General features: G+C 32.5%; 1 protein-coding gene across 2 annotated transcripts in view; it reads right to left on the reverse strand.

Annotated features, from left to right (window-relative positions):
- The window catches only part of KLHL1 (kelch like family member 1), a 360,434-nt gene that overhangs the window by 112,810 nt on the left and 229,649 nt on the right, over nucleotides 1–17,975 (reverse strand). For both annotated transcript variants that reach the window (XM_047864918.1, XM_047864911.1), the window contains one exon: nucleotides 5,526–5,712. In XM_047864918.1, coding sequence (XP_047720874.1) covers nucleotides 5,526–5,712 — 187 coding nt within the window. The remainder of the gene's footprint in view (nucleotides 1–5,525; nucleotides 5,713–17,975) is intronic.

The raw sequence follows: 17,975 nt of genomic DNA on the forward strand, positions 1-17,975 counted from the left end.
TATACATGATTTTATACTTAAGAATTCAATATACTCAAAACTCAATTATCACTAAGAAAAAATATAAAGTTATGTCAAAACATGGGAGCTCATTATGTAATTTTTCTACTATTGTTATGCTAGAAAATTTTTATCTTAAGGTCTTTTTGTAAGGCAGAAAATTGGTTTAGAAGACAATCTGGCCCTATGGTATAATTTGGTGATGCTATACATTCTTATAAACTTTCCAGAAAGAAATTGGTTCATATGTCACAACCACTTTACCTTCCCACCCAGTAATTTTTCATTTGGTAAACTTTATAAAGAGCACTCAAAGGTTAGGAATAACTCTTGATGCATGCAGATGCTAACAATCACATCATTTAAAGAAAACAGAATTGGATCCTACCAAGTATTTAATAATAGGACTAAGCTCAAAGAAGCTGTGGTGTTTCCATATGAGTAAGAATTAGTAAGCTTCTTGATATGATGTATTTTAAAATTTTAATGAAATATAAATTAACACATGTAATATAAATAATGAATAAAAGCAACACAAATAATAATTTCAAGTAGGCTAATAAACCAACATATATTTAGAACCTTATCTAGACAAGCACAGAGACCGAGATGAAGACAAATGTAAATAGGTATATCTCTATATAAATGTAGATATATAGTTATGGCTGTACACACTCATACACACACACACACGTAGAAATTGGAGAAAAGAAATATACCGTGCCGTTAACAGGAATTGTGCTTAAGTTATAAGCTCATACTTGATTTTTCTTATCTATACTGTTGTAGTTTTATCAGATTTTCAATATGTGGCAGTTATCTCCAAAAAAAAAAAAAATACTATTTTCTGATAGGTACAAAACCAAACTATTCCTATTTCTAAGGAATTGTCTAATAATCAGTTAATATCAGAATATATACCCAATAAAGATATTTTCATGCCAATATTTTCCCTTAAACACTATCACCAAATTTTATTTCATAGTTTACATGACTCATACATAAGTCAATGCAAGCACTTGAAAGTAAACAATTGGTGTTTTATCTTTAAATCAACCTTTTTAAAAAAATTTATGATGATTACTGTGTGATTTTTAATAAATTTCTTAGCAAAACACCCAATTGATCAATACAATTCACTGCACTGATTTAAATCTGTATTTGATTTCAGTTGACATCATTTAAAGAAAATCAGTCTCCTTATAAAAACAGCTTATGATTATTGCCTTTTTAAAAATTATATTTAATTTTATGTCCCCTCATTTCTCAATTCATAGTAGAACAAATATGAATACATATAATAATGTTTTAATTGGATTTAAAATGTGCTATATATTGCTATGTTCTTAAATATTTATTTTTCAGTATTTTTCTGTTATAAAAGTGAATTAAATCATGCTTTCTAAAACACTGCAAACTTCTATTTATGGCTTGAGTCTTTTTTCTCATTTGATTCATCATTTTTGAATGTTCATATTAGCATAAAAGGTACTTACCATATATATATCATGATATAAATATAAATGTCATTTATATGAATATCTTTTTGTCTTCTTCCCTTCCCTGTGCTGTATCACCGTTATTTCACAGCACCTTGATAGTCTCATGTCTCCAAAGTTCCTACATGCCTTGGCCTTATTCCACATGATTAGGAAGGTCAGACCAGGTTTCTGTTGAGTCCCTTGGGAGTCCCTTTGGTATGAAACATGTTGGAATGCCTTGTGTTTTATACTTTAGCCTCTTTACATAATACTTCATCTCATTTAATGAATATAATTTTTACAGAAATGGATATAATACTGAGAAAGAGTAAAGTATATTAGAGATTTTAAGTGACACTCTTGCATTTGAATAGGCACCCCCTGATTTCAAAGGCTGCTTAACCAGCCTTTCAAGACCTCTGTAGCTACAAATCAGAATTGATCCTGTAAAGTGCCTCACTGAAGCCTACTGTGTCTCTCCTTCACTACCATGCTTTCATTTCCCTACTGACTATAATTCAGCCATAAGGGATTTCACTCCATTTTTGGGAAGATGTCACTTTTCTTCAACACTAAACATTCACCTTTGATGTACCTACAGTCTGGAACTCCCCACCAAGACCAACCTCTCATTCCAACAATGTGCTAAACTAATGCCTAATAGTTCTTTAGATTTCTGCTGGGAAAACGACAACAACCACAACAAAAGAGCAGACATGTTCTGTGTACTTCCTTACTTTTCTAGACTAGACCAGGTTTGCTCTTCAGCCATTATGCTCCTTCCACCTCCAATTCCCTTTTTATAACATTCGTTTCATTTGGGTGTTTGTTTACTATGTGTTTCCCCAGATTAACTTGGTAGCTCTGTGAAGTAGGAGTTATATTCATAATGTTCACTGTGGTACACAAGTTCTTAATGCAGAGCCTGGCACAAAATAGATGTACAAAACCTGTGCATCAGCACTGAATGTGTACACATATGATTACAAGAAGAAGGAACAGAGAAAACCATGCTCTCAATTTTCATATCTATGGAGAATCTGCAAACGTTGTACCTATAGTTTATCTATCTCATGTGATGTCATCTTAATCTCAGGAATTATGGAGCTGAAGAGGAATCCAACAAAATGTTTATATAGCCCTATATATAGCACAATATAAATGTGTAAATAATTTCAAAAATGCCACACTGTTATGTATTGTGTTACTTTTCAAAATAATCATGCTAAGTAAATTCCAAACTTTTTGCTGTAGTTTTTTTTCTTTTGATGTTTTTTGCATTTTATTCCATTTTTATTATCTTCCAAGAAAACACAATTTTAAGATAAAATCTTAATGCTTATTTAAAGATTATACAAGTTAATAAGGTGTAGAAATCACTGTTAAAGCAGTAAAAGCATGATGCAAATAGGAGTGATTACCTTGAAAATGTTCTATTTGCCCTTTAAATCCCTTGAAACATTGGGCTTTTATATGTTTCTGCTTCACTAGGAAAAAAGGATCTCTGAGGTCTGGAATTAAGTTTTAGATTTGTATCTAAGTTTATGGGATATTAATATCTGATTCCTATAGGGCTAAGGATATGGTAAAAATTCCTAAAGGTTCCCTCGAATAATTTTTTTCTGTTGTATTGCTGATTTAATCTGGAATATCTTTTGAAACCTCCTGTATTATCACATTCTTTTACACCTCTATCTTACTGAATATGTGTAACAATAAGTAAATTGTTGGTATTTTCAATTCTAAAGTGAAAGAAAACTCAGAATCATTAAGAAAGATCAATTTTAAAAGAATTTCTTCAATCTCAAAGACTGCTGAGAGAAATTCAAATGCTGGCAACAGTTTAACTCAGTAGCCTCCATAGTCTCATATTCTTCTATGCTATAACAACGTGAAATCACCAGATTTAAAAATTCAAATTCAGTCATGCCCTTTCGTTCTTTAATAGTACAGTAATTTTTTTAAACATTCTTTTTTTTAAATTAATTTATTTATTTTGAGAGAGATGGAGACAGTGTGAGTGGGGGAGGGGCAGAGTGAGAGGGAGACGGAATCCCAAGCAGGCTCAGCACTGCTGGCACAGAGCCTGACCCAGGGCTTGAACTCATGACACTGTAAGATCATGACCTGAGCCGAAACCAAGAGCTGAACACTTAACCAACTGAGCCACCCAGGTGCCCCGATAGTATAGTAATTTTTGTATCTATTTTAATTTATGTTTATTATTCAGCCTTCATCAGAAACAAAACAGATTCAATAAATATTCCTCCTCTGCCTCTCCCTCCTCTTCCTCCTCCTCTTCCTCTTCCCCAACTCCTTCCCCTGCTCCTCCTCTTCTTTGTATTCTTCTTCTTTAGAAAAAAAAATATTGTGTGCATATTTTCTTTTTTTAAATTTTTTTTTCAACGTTTATTTATTTTTGGGACAGAGAGAGACAGAGCATGAATAGGGGAGGGGCAGAGAGAGAGGGAGACACAGAATCGGAAACAGGCTCCAGGCTCCGAGCCATCAGCCCAGAGCCTGATGCGGGGCTCGAACTCCCAGACCGCGAGATCGTGACCTGGCTGAAGTCGGACGCTTAACCGACTGCGCCACACAGGCGCCCCAATGTGTGCATATTTTCAAGTGGAATAGTTCTTGTATGGGCACTCTTTCTGTAGAATACAGTGTTATTTATTTATTTATTTATTTATTTATTTTACAGAGAGAGAGCGAGCAGGGAAGGAGCAGAGGGAGAAGGAGAGAGAATCTTAAGTGGGCTCAATGTCCAGTGCAGAGCCCAACTCGGGGCAGCCTCTCAAGACCCTGGGATCATTACCTGAGCCAAAATCAAGAGTCAGATGCTCACCTGACTGAGCCACCCAGACACCTCTAACACAGTGTTCTTTAAAAAAATAATCACTCATTTGACTTTAAAATTTGAAACATCATAAAACCACCACATATACATATATGTGTACTCATATATATGTATATATAAATATAAATTACCTACTGCTCATTTAATGTGATGGCTATGAAAAATCAATGTCCCAGTAAACAGAAATTAAACTTGTCAAAAAATAAACAAGTGAACACCATCTAACAGCCAGCCACAAGATATCTTCATGACAGACAAAATATGGGAATATGTGTCTTCCCTAAATTATTTCCCTTTAGCTGCTGTTTTGGGATCTCAATTCACAATGGTGGAAATAAGTTTTGTTGCTTCCCTCTAATTCTTTAATAACAAATACATTTAATAGAGATTGAACATGTGGCCACACTCTGTCGTTGCCAACTTTTACGTGTATATTAAATGTATGGTGGATAATTATATCACTTACCAAATACAAACATATGACAGTTACGTTATTTGTCTTGTGAACTCACAACATAAGATAAGCTGAAGAAGACAAATATTCATTGATCTTTTTCCACTAATTACAGAAAAGAATGAGACCTTCAAATGTATGTGTTCAACTTTTAAATGAATCATTCAATTCCCTTTGAACAGCAAAATTGGTAATCACAGTTAAATTTATAAAATATAACTGTCACAGTCATTACATTTGTTTATAGTTGTCTATTTATTTGCCAGGCTTCTGTGTAAGATTCCAAATGCATCAGAAACAGAAACTCTCTTCTTCATAATATTGCTTTTAGCAAGCATGTACCTGGAGTGTTATATTTCTTTTACTTAGAATTGAAATATAGTTGTCAATATATCCAATCAATTATTTCGCCTGTGTTTGTAAGTAAGTGTTTTAAGTCCCCTTTTCATTTCATATGAAGCCTGGCACATAATGCACAAGAGATAAAGGATTTAAAGATGAATAAAAAGCAAAAGCAGCAACTACAGCTGAAAATAAGAGATGTTCTTTTAATTTTCCCCTTAATATTAAATCTTAATGTGTAAAGCATGTGAGGTTTATTGGTATTATACAGATTGCAATATTAAAATTGTGACATGGTCTGATACAGGTTGTATTATATATAGATCAAGAAATGTAAAAACAAAACAAACAAAACAAACAACCCCCCAAGAAACAAAGAATTGTATACCTTTGTTGTTATCCATTCCTCCTACAGCATACAGAGTTCCAACTGTAGATTTTCTAGGTTTAGTTCTTGGACTTTGCATTAAAGTTCTTCTTTCTGGCAATAGATGATATTTCATTGCTTCCAGAATCAGTTTTTGACATTCCAGATCATTCTTAAATAATGCATGGTTTTCTAAGTCAGCCAATATCTGTGAATAATACACAATTACTGTTAATAATATTTTTATAGGAATGAGTATATGACATCAGTAGTTAAAATTAGAAGCCTAATGCCTATGATTTTACCCCTATATTGAGAAAAATGCAAAATGTAATAGGAATTAATTACATTGACAGAAAATATGAGTAAAATGGAAGGCTTCCATGAGAAACAGAATGGATTTTATTTTCTATTCAATACTATTTATTGTCATTTAATTACATGGGTTGTAAAGAAACTTCTAGAAATCACTTTTTCCATTCCCTTTCCTCTTATGAAACCTGATTATAAATTGAATATAGTTGCCTCTGTTGGCCATAAGGCTGTGTGGGAAAAGAAATTAAAAAATAACCTTCAACAAATTGCGTTAATAATCCTCATAAATATATATTTATTTTAAGATATCTCAGGTATAGTTTAAAATCCTTTCGAATACAAAAAATCAATAAAAATGAAAACAATTCTCTTTATCTCTTTAAGTTTGCAAGCAGTTGGAAAGTCGTATAGTAGGCAGAGTTTCCAACAGTGAAACTAAGAACTTTTATACCAAAAATCTAGCACCTGAAGGAGGGATAGAGTAAGACCAGCTGTTTGAAGCTATATTATGTTTTTCTTTTGCTACACCAGAGTTTCATTCCCCCAAATGCTTCTGTGTACATTTCTTTGGACACATCCATTGTCTCTTATTTTCTTCTTCCTCTGTTTTTCTTTATCTTCTCTTTCTTTTTCTTTCTTTCTTTTTCTTTTTCTTTTTTCTTTCTTTCTTTTACTATTTCAGTATCACTTTCTCTTTCCTAATGAATCAATATTTCATTTCAAATGACAGTTAAATCTGTCACACATATTTAGAAAAATTAATAAGTTGAAAATTTAATATTGACTCACTGACCGTTTCTTCCCCATCAGTAAGAAACTTGACAATATCTGTACTCAAATATGTACTGAGTGAATAAGTTAGTATATGATGGCAGCATATAATTAATTAATTTTAACACTATAATTTTAACCTTAATTAAGTAAATTTATCTAGCCATCACATGACACATAAATTGTTGGAGATGACAGGAAAAATATAAAACACATAAGATAACTTATATGACATGTAGGAAAGGTAACATAAAAGTTCTGAGGGTGAATAAGGAATGTAATGTATTAGTTTCCTGATGCTTTGGAATATTGAAACAAGATGTTCAATTAAATTCTTGGCTACATTGCACTTTTTGTACACTGAAATCTTAGTGTTGACTTCCTATCCACCTTCATTTGAAACACTAAACAAGAAAAACAAAAAAAAAATTAATGGTATGGAATAGGATAGAATATCTGTAATGGATTTTTTAAAAGGACTACTGTTTTTCTCTTTCAGTAAGTAAAAAAAAAAATTTTTTTGACCGGCAAAGAGAATATCTATTTCTAACAAGACCCTAATGGTCTTTATAAAGTAAATGGAAAAAAAAAGTATTTTGATATAGCTTTTGGTCATCTCTGTATCAAAGAATATTTTTCTACATCTAAGCCTTTTCCTTTCTTTAAAAGGAAAACAATTAGCTTTTCCAGTGATAAATGTATATATTGCTGAAGTTGGCTCCCATAAATTCTTCTCTCCCTTTTTCACTGTTTTGGAGAAACATGGGGTTAGTTGACCATAAGAAACTTTCTTTTATTAGGAGCACACTCTAGGAATATCTTATCCAGATAAACAGTTAAATACCAAATAAAAGGGGAAAAAAAGAAGCACATTCAAAAGATAGTGCTTCATTTCTGTGTTTGTGTCTTGGAAAACTATAACTCATAATCAAAAAGTTTAACTGGAAATTTGAGGCTTAGGTTTTAGATAAATGGATTCATGACATAGATGGAAATATTTACAAATTTTAACATATGAGTACAAAGTGCCATTTGCATTAAAAAAGTTCATAGACTATTTCCAATATGCAAATGACTCTTAACTAATTATAGTGGATTAGTCTGAGTTTAAAAATATCTCTATGCCTTCTTTTTTAATTTTATCACCATGTAAAAATAATGTTCAATATTTTAATAAATATAAGATTTGGGTTTAAAAATATTATAAAATATTATAAATTGTTCATTTCAAAGTATAACAAGGAAGATATACAAAATAAAACTAAAACTTGTAATTTATTTCTATAAAATAACCAAGGTATCCTGTACTTAGTTTTTTCCTTTTATTAACAAAACATTGTTTAAATTTTCTTAATTGTGGCATGCCTCTAATCATTTGACAAAGTTTTTTATTTTAAAAGAAATTGAGCGGCACCTGGGTGGCTCAGTCAGTTAAGTGTCTGACTTTCAATTTGGCTCAGGTCATGATCTCATGGTGGTGACATACAGTTCCATGCTGGGGTCTGTGCTGAGTGTGGAGCCTCCTTGGAGTTCTCTCTCTCCCTCTCTCTCTCTGCCTCTCCCCCACACATGTGCACTCTCTACCAAAATAAATAAATATTTAAAAAATTGAATTCTTCATAATCACTTTTACTTTATTATTGTGTATTTTCAAATTATGACTTGTAATTATTGCTTATGAATACTGTGTCTCTGATTATGTCCTCTGACAACACTTTTTAGCATTATTATTTCATCTCAAATTAAGACACAAATTCAGAATAATATAATGGTTAAGCTGTCTTTTAAACTTGAACTATCTTTAGATTTCCTAAATTAATCCAAAATTAACACCACTTACTCTTCCCTATAAAATGAAAAATGTTTTTTTTTTTCATATTCTTCCATTTTTAATGAATCCTACCCTATTGTGAAATACCATCTTTGTCAAATTTAGAAAATATATCAATGTATTTCAATAATTGTGTACTACTTAGAAACATACTCATGTTTATATAAGAATTTGTACAATAGGGGTGCCTGGGTGGCTCAGTTGGTTAGGCGTCCAACTTCAGCTCAGGTCATGATCTCACTGTTCATGGGTTCAAGCCCCGTGTTGGGCTCTGTGCTGACAGCTTAGAGCCTTGAGCCTGCTTTGGATTCTGTGTCTCCCTCTCTCTCTGCCCCTCGTCCACTCACGCTTTGTCTCTCTCTCTCTCTCTCTCTCTCACAAAAATAAACATTAAAAAAAGTTTTTTAAAAAAGAAAGAATTTGTATAATAATTGTCTACAAATTAATCTATTCCTCAGATTACTACCTATCCGCCCCCTAAACAAGGAAAATCATAATATAATTTATTTTATAATTTAAAAAGTTTTCAGGACATTTCACAAAATCTGCATTGTTAGTCTATTCTTACACTGAGAACAATCATTGACTACATCATTATAAATTAATTGTGTATTACACCTCAAGAAAAGATTTTACTCTCTACAAACAATAACATTTCAAAATATTTTGTCATCTAGAAGTAATTTGAGAAATGAAAATATCCTGAGACTAAAAAGGAAGGGCAACATAGGGTATATTGACAATTAACATTACATAAAAATCTAATGGGTTGATCCTTGGATCTGTGTCAGCTAAGCAGCCACTTTGCAAATAAGTCTAATCTCCAAACAACCTTGGTAGGTTTTCCTTGTGATGAAGTAATGATCTGCAAGTTAATGGTAAGCCTGTAGCTGCAGAATAGAACGTGGTCAAGAAACATGTATGATAGTCAGATTGACTACTATGAAAAATCAGAATAATCTATCTATTAATAGCTAGCATTCTCAAAATAACTTGTTACAACATTACAGTTGCCAGAAATGTCATGAATTTTGATTAGATATATTTTTGCAATTGTGTATATTAAAACATTATTAATTTCTTTTTGCATACTCTTCTTAAAGTTCCATTGGCTTTATTACTAATTACACTTTGGGGGAAAATACAAATTCAATTTTTAAAACAATGTTTATTTAAAATGACCATTACATTTGTAATTAAAGCACAAATAATTTGATTGTTGATGGTTTGAGGAATTGAACAACATGCTTAAAATAGCCACACGTCTAGCAACATGAAAATATTGATGAATGTTTAATCCCATATGTTTACACATAGACACTCCTCAACTGCACTTTTCCAAGAGTATTATATGAATTCATTTTAAATGCCTTCAACAAATTCAAATTATGACTCTAAAAGTATTGCTTCATGAAAATGGAATGCATTATTTAAGTACCTAGAGTTTGCATTGTTTTGCCAGCCTTCAAATAAGAAAATAGGATAATTATAATATGATGCAGAAAAAAGTTGTCTCCTCTCTGCATATTTTAACTTTATATGTCAAAGAAATTAATCTCTTGGTTAGAATCTTTGTCATGATTCTTTACACTAAATCACATGTATGGATATTTCCTTAACATTACAAATAACTGTCTCATATAATAAGCAAACAAAATCAAATGCATAGATTTATTTGTGCTTCATGACCTACTCTTATTACATACAGGGCATACTCCTCTAATTTTGTAGTAAAAGTCCAAATATTTATATTATAAAACTTTGCATTATACATAGACTTTTTAAAATACCATAAAATAATGCCAGTTAGGAGATATAATTTACAGTAATGTGTTCTTATGATGTTAATGGCTAGAAAAAGGGAGAGTAATAACTGCATGAATGAAGACATACTTTGAAAGGCAAGGTGACTAACAGGATCTATACAAAACTTAGCAAATACATCTATACCTTCTATCTGGTCAGGGAGTGCACTGGAATATGGAATGCAATGTTGAAAAAACAGCTAAAGAAAGATAAATTTAAACTTCCTATGGACCAAAGGAAGTATTAACTCTTCTAACACTGTGTTCTTTGGCTATCAAGGTTATGAAAACATTCTCACATTCATAACAGTGTGACAAAATTCCATATATCTCATGTTATTTCATAATATTTCAAACTTTTGTTTTGCTACCAGAGGTTGTGCTAAAGAAAATCTATTCACGTTATCTGAATCTATAAACCAAAATTGATTCCATTAAAAGTGACAGTCCTTAGAGAACAAGTGACAGTCTCCTACAGTCTTTCAAGTTTATTGCTTGACAAAATGAATAGGATGAATGATAAAATATTATGATATACTGTAAGCTGCAAGAAAGTAAATGATTTTCTACTTCAATATCTTATAAATAGGTCTGATACAAATAAATTTTCAGGTGTTTTTATTAAGCAGTTTATAAGATGGAGAAACAATGATTTAATAGGCACACTTAGTGGTGAATAAGCCCCGTGCTTGTTTAACAGTCAATATAAGGTGCTGGTGAGAGGGGAGAGTAAGTTATCAGAAAACTTCGTAGCAACCTAAGAAATAGTGAAGCTTGTAGGTTGAGTTGTTCCACTTTGCAAGGGAAAATATAAACTGTCTCATGCCAGAGAGATTTTCTGCAGATTTCCTCCCTTTCAGGTAGATTTTCAAAGACATAGAGGGAAGAAAATGGACAATTACATGAAAGCTTGGCAATAGAAGTTAGTTGGTGCACCAATGCCAACAACGCTTCATCAGCTATTATTTGAGTATCTGCTGTGACTGGAACAGCCTAAGCTTGTGTAAGAGTAACTAGCTCAACTATAGCCGGAATATCAATCTTCTGCCTGAAAGAAACTCATTGATATGAGTAGAGAGATCCTTATATTACATTTAAAATCCCATTTATATCTGTTGAAAAGAATTTTGGCAAAGGATAGAATCATGACATATTAAGAGATGGAAATACCTTCTCATCTTTTCTGCAAGCATAATCACTATTCTGGCTAAACTACTTGAAAATATTATTTATATTTTAAAATAAATGAGAAAGCGGATACAGTACAGCTTCTATGTCTCCTCCTGTGCTGTCATTTCAAAAGGAAAACACAAATTACTGACACACTAAAGCTTACATCAGTTACATCTGAATAATTCTTGCTCAAGTATTTGAGGAATGAGAGGAAACCATCTACAAAATAAGGATCAGGTTAATTAATTTTATTCTGAATACAGGATATTTTCAATTCTGAATATTTGATTGCCTTAAGATGAAAAATAATTGGCTAGGCTGACAGTACAAATAGAGAAGAATAATGACATGATCACAAGTAGAGCTCATAAAATTAACTCAAATGATAGTTTTTATTAGTGACAAATGAGATGGGTTTTATGCTGCTATAATTTATGATTATTAGTTATTTAACATGGATTTGCTTTTCCATAGGTAGTTTGAAAGCTCAAAATTTCAAAAAACTGAAATAAGTGATTCTGTGCCCTGCATGAACACCATCTTCATCCAGAAAAATTTCATTGCATTCTAGGTAATCTCTGGACCTTTCATTCGTTCATTCATTCATTCATTCATTCAATATTCAGTCAGAACCTATTTTGTGCCAAGTGCTGTAATAGGCACCTGTTTGCCTTCAGTCTCTCTCACCACTAATCTATTCTATTCAAGTCTACCTTCCTCCCCGCCCCTTAGAACACTTTTGTTAATTTACTCATATCTAGCTATATTCTACAGCATGCATTAGTTTATTATTGTTTCCAGGACATTATTCAGCCTTCTCAGACTAGCAGAACAAAAATTGTGTAATACAACTGTATTTTAGCTATTCCATCACTGTCTAAGATACCTTAAGTATATTTTTCTGGATTTCATACTTTAGCTCTTCGGACCTCTTTCTTCTCATCTGACTGGATCCCACCTTTTTAAAAAATATTGGTAATGTCTTTTCCCTCTAGGTCTTCTATTAAAACAGACACAATTATCAGAGTTTGGTGTACATTCTATTACTTCCATGAGTACTACCTAATTAAGTGGCTGAGGCCACAACTGACACAATTTATTTTTATTGATCATATTGGACTTTAATCAGTTGCCATCTGTGTAGTCATTCAAGGGCTTCAGATGCATGCTAGTCATAAACTTGTAAGAAATCAGGAAAAAATGTCTGGTACCTCTTGTTGGGTACAACTAGCAAGGCTCCTAGGAATTGCTCAGTAACTATTTAAGTGATTGAATATTTACTCTGATTAGACTATTAATTTATTTTAAATAACATTTATAGCATTGAAGTTTGAAAACAGATAATGTATAGGCAGAGATATATTCAATATCATTGCAAATTACATGCATAAATTAATTGTCTGTACAATATTTATGGTCTTGGAGCACCAGGTGGCTCAGTTAATTAAGCGTCTGACTTCGGCTCAGGTCTTAATCTTGATATTTGTGAGTTCTAGCCTGCACTTGGCTCTCTGCTGCCAGTGAGGAGCCTGCTTCGGATCCTCTACCTTCCTCTCTCTCTGCCCCTCCCCAGCTTATGCTTCCTCTCAAAAATAAAATAAGCATTAGAAAAACAAAACAAATATTTATGCTCTTTCAGAAACATCTTTGCTTAACAACCAACCAAATATCTACATTTCTAAATAATTTATCTTTGATTCAGCTGATGGCTTGCTTATTTAGCAAAACTCCATTGCACAAATAATTTGGGCTCTTGAACATTATGTAAGGTGATTTGACTTGTCACTAAGGAACATTGAGCTTGGATGTTCCACTAACAATTCAAACTCACTCATTTAAATCTGAACTTATTCTTTACCATTACCATTCTTCTTTCTGTATTGACTCATTCCTTCTATCTCTTATTGATGGATGACAGTATTTCTTTACCTGTACATCTATTTAAACTACTATTTAAGCTGATTCAAACTTTTGGAAAATACAGTATATGAATAAAAAATATCCCCAAATGTGTTTTCTTTACTGAGATCCCTCGATAATTCAATCTTTAATCCATTGATAATTCTATTTAGAAAAGTTTATCTTCTCACTCAAGCCCACTCCAAAGAGTCATTAAATATTGTTGATTATTACAATACTGCCTGAGATCCTTCCATTCCGCTATTCTCTTCCCTTTCCGAAAGCCACTTTGCTTGTTGATATGAACTCTTTTCTGAATTTTTGAGAAAGATTAAAAATTTTAATTCTTGTATGTGACATAAGAAATCATATGCAGAATCCAGACTACTCCTACATCGTGTCCTAAAACATATGCATTCACCATTTACTGTCTTATTGCCTTGTTTTCATTCCTTGCATTACAATTGGAAGTATTTCTTAAGTATTTCCACTTAGTTCAGGCTCATATCTCACTGTACTTCCAGACCAACCTTCTGCTTTGATAACGCTGTTCTATTTGCTACCCCCCACTTGAGCTTTTTCTTTATTGAATCTTTAATGTGATTTTTCACCTTGGAACTACCTGAGTCTCAGTTGAGTGTTCTTGTTTTATCTGTGTTTTCAATGAAAAAAACTTCCTCTATCTTTTCATATACAAATGAATTTCCTTAGGACTTAGATTTGATCTGTAATTTCCTTATTTCATTATTTAGTACTCTATTGCTTGTACTTAGTAATTGCCAGCAGAAAAATACACTGTTTTTATCTTGCTATTATGGTTCTGTATGTAGCTGTTTCATTCTTAAATATTAACTGTATTTATTTGAATTTTAAAGGTAAAATCTGGAGGAGTATAACTTTCTAAAATTCTGTTGTCATCTTATTTTGCAAAAAGATAATTGGAAAAGGACATGTTAAAATGTATGCAGATTTCTCACGAGAAACCATTATTGCATTCTTGCTTCTTTTAGCTCTTTCACACACACACACACACACACACACACACACACAAAATTCTGATTGGGAAATAACAGATCATAGCAGTTAGCAAGCCATCTCTGTGAGGAATCAGGCACAGACTCAAATTGGGAAGAATGTATATTGCACATTTGTGCTTTTTGAGGACACCGCGAGATTTATGAAAGATAGATTTCTTTATCTATAGCATTGGATTAAATGAAGGTATTCTTAACTTTTGAGCTGTGTGATGTAGTAATTGTCCACATGTTAAATAGGTATTGGGCTATGTCTGTGTCATTGCCTGCATGACAGAGAGATGCTTAAGAACCAATATTTTTCTTCATAGATATTATACATAATAACATTATCAAGTGTTTGATATTTTTGATACATTAATAAAATGTATGCTTTCTAAGAATAAAATTAATAGATATTTCTATTTTCCTTGATGTTTCCTTTTCCTAAACTCCCTCTTCCTTTCTGAAGATGTTTAGCCTGCTCCTATATGTCTGGTCTCTATTTATAGACCTTTCCTGGCCTGGACAATATCTCAAGCTCTAATTTACACTAACATTCTGGATCATCTTTTCCTCTAGAACTCATGTATCTGCTAGATACCAAGATAAAAAGACAAATCTCCTAGGGAAAAAGTAGTTAAAAACATTTAATTATTACTAGTTGGATGGTTTTACTAATATCTTATAGGGATGATTACATTTCAATCCTAGCTGTTTTTGCCTGAAATTGATGAACTCTACTCAAATGAGGTACTCAAATCACAACCTGATTTCAAAACATCTTGCAATAAGTAATATGCTCTTGAAAGAATAAAATGTATTGTGTTATTCAGTGTTATTTGCATTTCTGTAAGTTTTTCTTGTAAGAAATTTCTCTGAGTTAAGACACAATGTCCCCATACTAACTGTAGTTAACAAGTACAATGCACTAAGTGTAAAGGTCACTCTAAAGTATACTTTCCCTTGAGAGAGATAAATGTACCAGTGACCTACACACGATATCAAAAAGTAAGTAACTATCTTAGGCTTATAAAGAACATCTGGTGCTACAAGAAAGATTGAAAATTCTTCCCCTGCTCCTCCCATATTCTGTCTCAGAGAAGTTGATGCTGATGGTAAGAAGCAAACACTCCCAGATGTTAACACAGATATTCAGGAAGGCAATTGAAAGGACTGCATTCAGTTTACTCTGGAAAATTAGGTTTTTTAAAATTTCTATAATAATGTAGGCACAGTATGAAATTTTTGTTTTGCTTTAGCATTGTCTCAATTATCTTAAATAAAAACTTTTCGATTTCTCTCACACTAATTATAAGGTATCAGTCAGTATTTCACCTCCCTCATTCCAAAAAGAGAAGATGGAGAAAGAATTTTAATCACTGCATATTTGCAGATTTCCAGCTTTCTTTAGATTTACTCTGATCAAAGTCCAACATACCTCTTTTGATCATCATCAGTGAGATATGTTCCTGTGAAAACATCAAGGTGGATGCATCTTGCAAGTCAATAAGGGATTAAAATAATTCTCCCAAGTAAAGCTAATTCCGCTGGGCATACACTCTGCCTGTAGAGTTTCTAAAGTTTGGGTATGAAATGAGTTGTTCAAACACCTTGACTGAACAAACTTCAGGGATAAGGGAAAATATAGCCTTATTAATATAAATATTAAGGACATTAAAATAATTGGAATGTGTCAAGCCCCATATTAGGCACTTTGGAGTATGCAAAAGTAATGTATCAGTTCCTAATTTAAATAATTTACAATATAATTTATATTATATTGGAGTCACATGTAATTTATAATATAATGGAACATATGCTTATTATTTCCTAGTACTTACAGCTAAATAAAAGTATTTTTGTTGTGTTGAGAAGCCTATTATATCTTTATCCAACATCCTAATTTTCAGATGGTTGATTTTTCCAAAACAGGAATCATTAAACCATTCACTCTTCTTCTTTTCCTTACAAATAACCCTCCTGGACTTGTATAACAGTTGAAAGTCATTTCAACAAGCTACATTAATCAACTTAATGCACAAGAAGATAATTTTTTAAAGTGGTATTCACTTGATCCGACAATTCTTCTGGGTGTTTATCTAAAGAAAATAAAACACTGACTTGAATGTATATGTGCACTCTCATGGTCTCACAGCATTAGCATTATTTACAATAGCTGAGACATGGGAACAACCTAAGTGTCCGTTGAGGGATGGATGGATGGATAAAGAAAATGTGATATGTATATATGTAGGATTATTATTTTATGTATATATGTACATATGTATATATGTATACATGTATACATATGTATATGTATATGTATTATATGTATACATACATATGTACATATGTATATATGTATATTCTATGTATATGTATATATGTAGGATTATTATTCTATCCTTCTATGAAAGAAGGAAATCCTGCCATTTGTGACAACATGGATGGACCTTATGGAGGGCATTATGGTAAATGAAATGAGTCACAAAGACAAAGACAAATACTATATTATTTTACTTATATGTGGGATCTTCTAATACACACACACACACACACACACACACCCCAAACTCATAGTTGCAGAGAACGGATTAGTAGTTGCTAGAGGCAGGGGACAGGTGGTGGGTGAAATGGGTGAAGGTGGTCAAATGGTACAAGAAATATGGACAAAGTACTCTAGGAAATAGGAAGGCATGCTTAACCAAGTATTATGTGGTAGATAAATACTTACAACAGAGTGTCTTCTTTAAATTGAATCAATAAAGACAAGTACCTGTTTGCCAGGCACAGAAAAGAATAAAGAATATTTCAAGAAAAAGGTCAGAGGTTCAGAGGAATAAAAGGAAGTCAAGCAGAATCCAGACTAATGATATTTATTCAAAATATGCTATTCATTGAGATTCTTTTTATTTTTTTAAATGTTTTTATTTATTTTTGAGAGAGAAAGTGAGCGCACACACGTGAGTGGGGGAGGGGCAGAAAAAGAGAGGGAGACAGAATCTGAAGCAGGCTCCAGGATCTGAGCTGTCAGCACAGAGCCCGATGTGGGGCTTGAACTCATGAACCATGAGATCATGGCCTGAGCCGAAGTCATACACTTAAACGACTGAACCACCCAGGCGTCCTGAGACTCTATTCTTAGTAAAATCTTTCTTTCTCTTATATCTTTATATATTTTAATCTCCATCCATCCATCCATCCACCCAAACTTCCATCCTTATATATAAAGCCATGTAATAGTATAATCAGATTATGCTTATGTAATCATATAATCGAATGTCCTTATGAATCCTTTTTTTCTCTCACTTAACACATCAAATCCACTGGACATACTTTTAGTTTAACCTTCAAGATATTCTATAATATATTTACAACTTTGGGACAAGCTAACATCCTCCCTGGACTATTATAAAACCTCCTAACTAGTGTATCTGCTTCCAGTCTGTCCTTTTAGTGCTGATTATTTTCATTTGTTTCCCTGTCATTCAATTTGCACTGTTCTCTGTCCAGTTTAGTTCCTTGAGAGGCTAAACATTCTGGAACTACATCACATGGCTCCGTTGCTGACTTGCTTTTGGCCAAGTCCAGCCAATGGGATTACAAGCAGAAAGTTAGATGGTGGAAATAAAAATGAGTATTTTCTTCCCTATTCCCTGCA

Source organism: Prionailurus viverrinus, chromosome A1 (assembly GCF_022837055.1).
Source record: "Prionailurus viverrinus isolate Anna chromosome A1, UM_Priviv_1.0, whole genome shotgun sequence".
Lineage (NCBI taxonomy): Eukaryota > Metazoa > Chordata > Mammalia > Carnivora > Felidae > Prionailurus > Prionailurus viverrinus.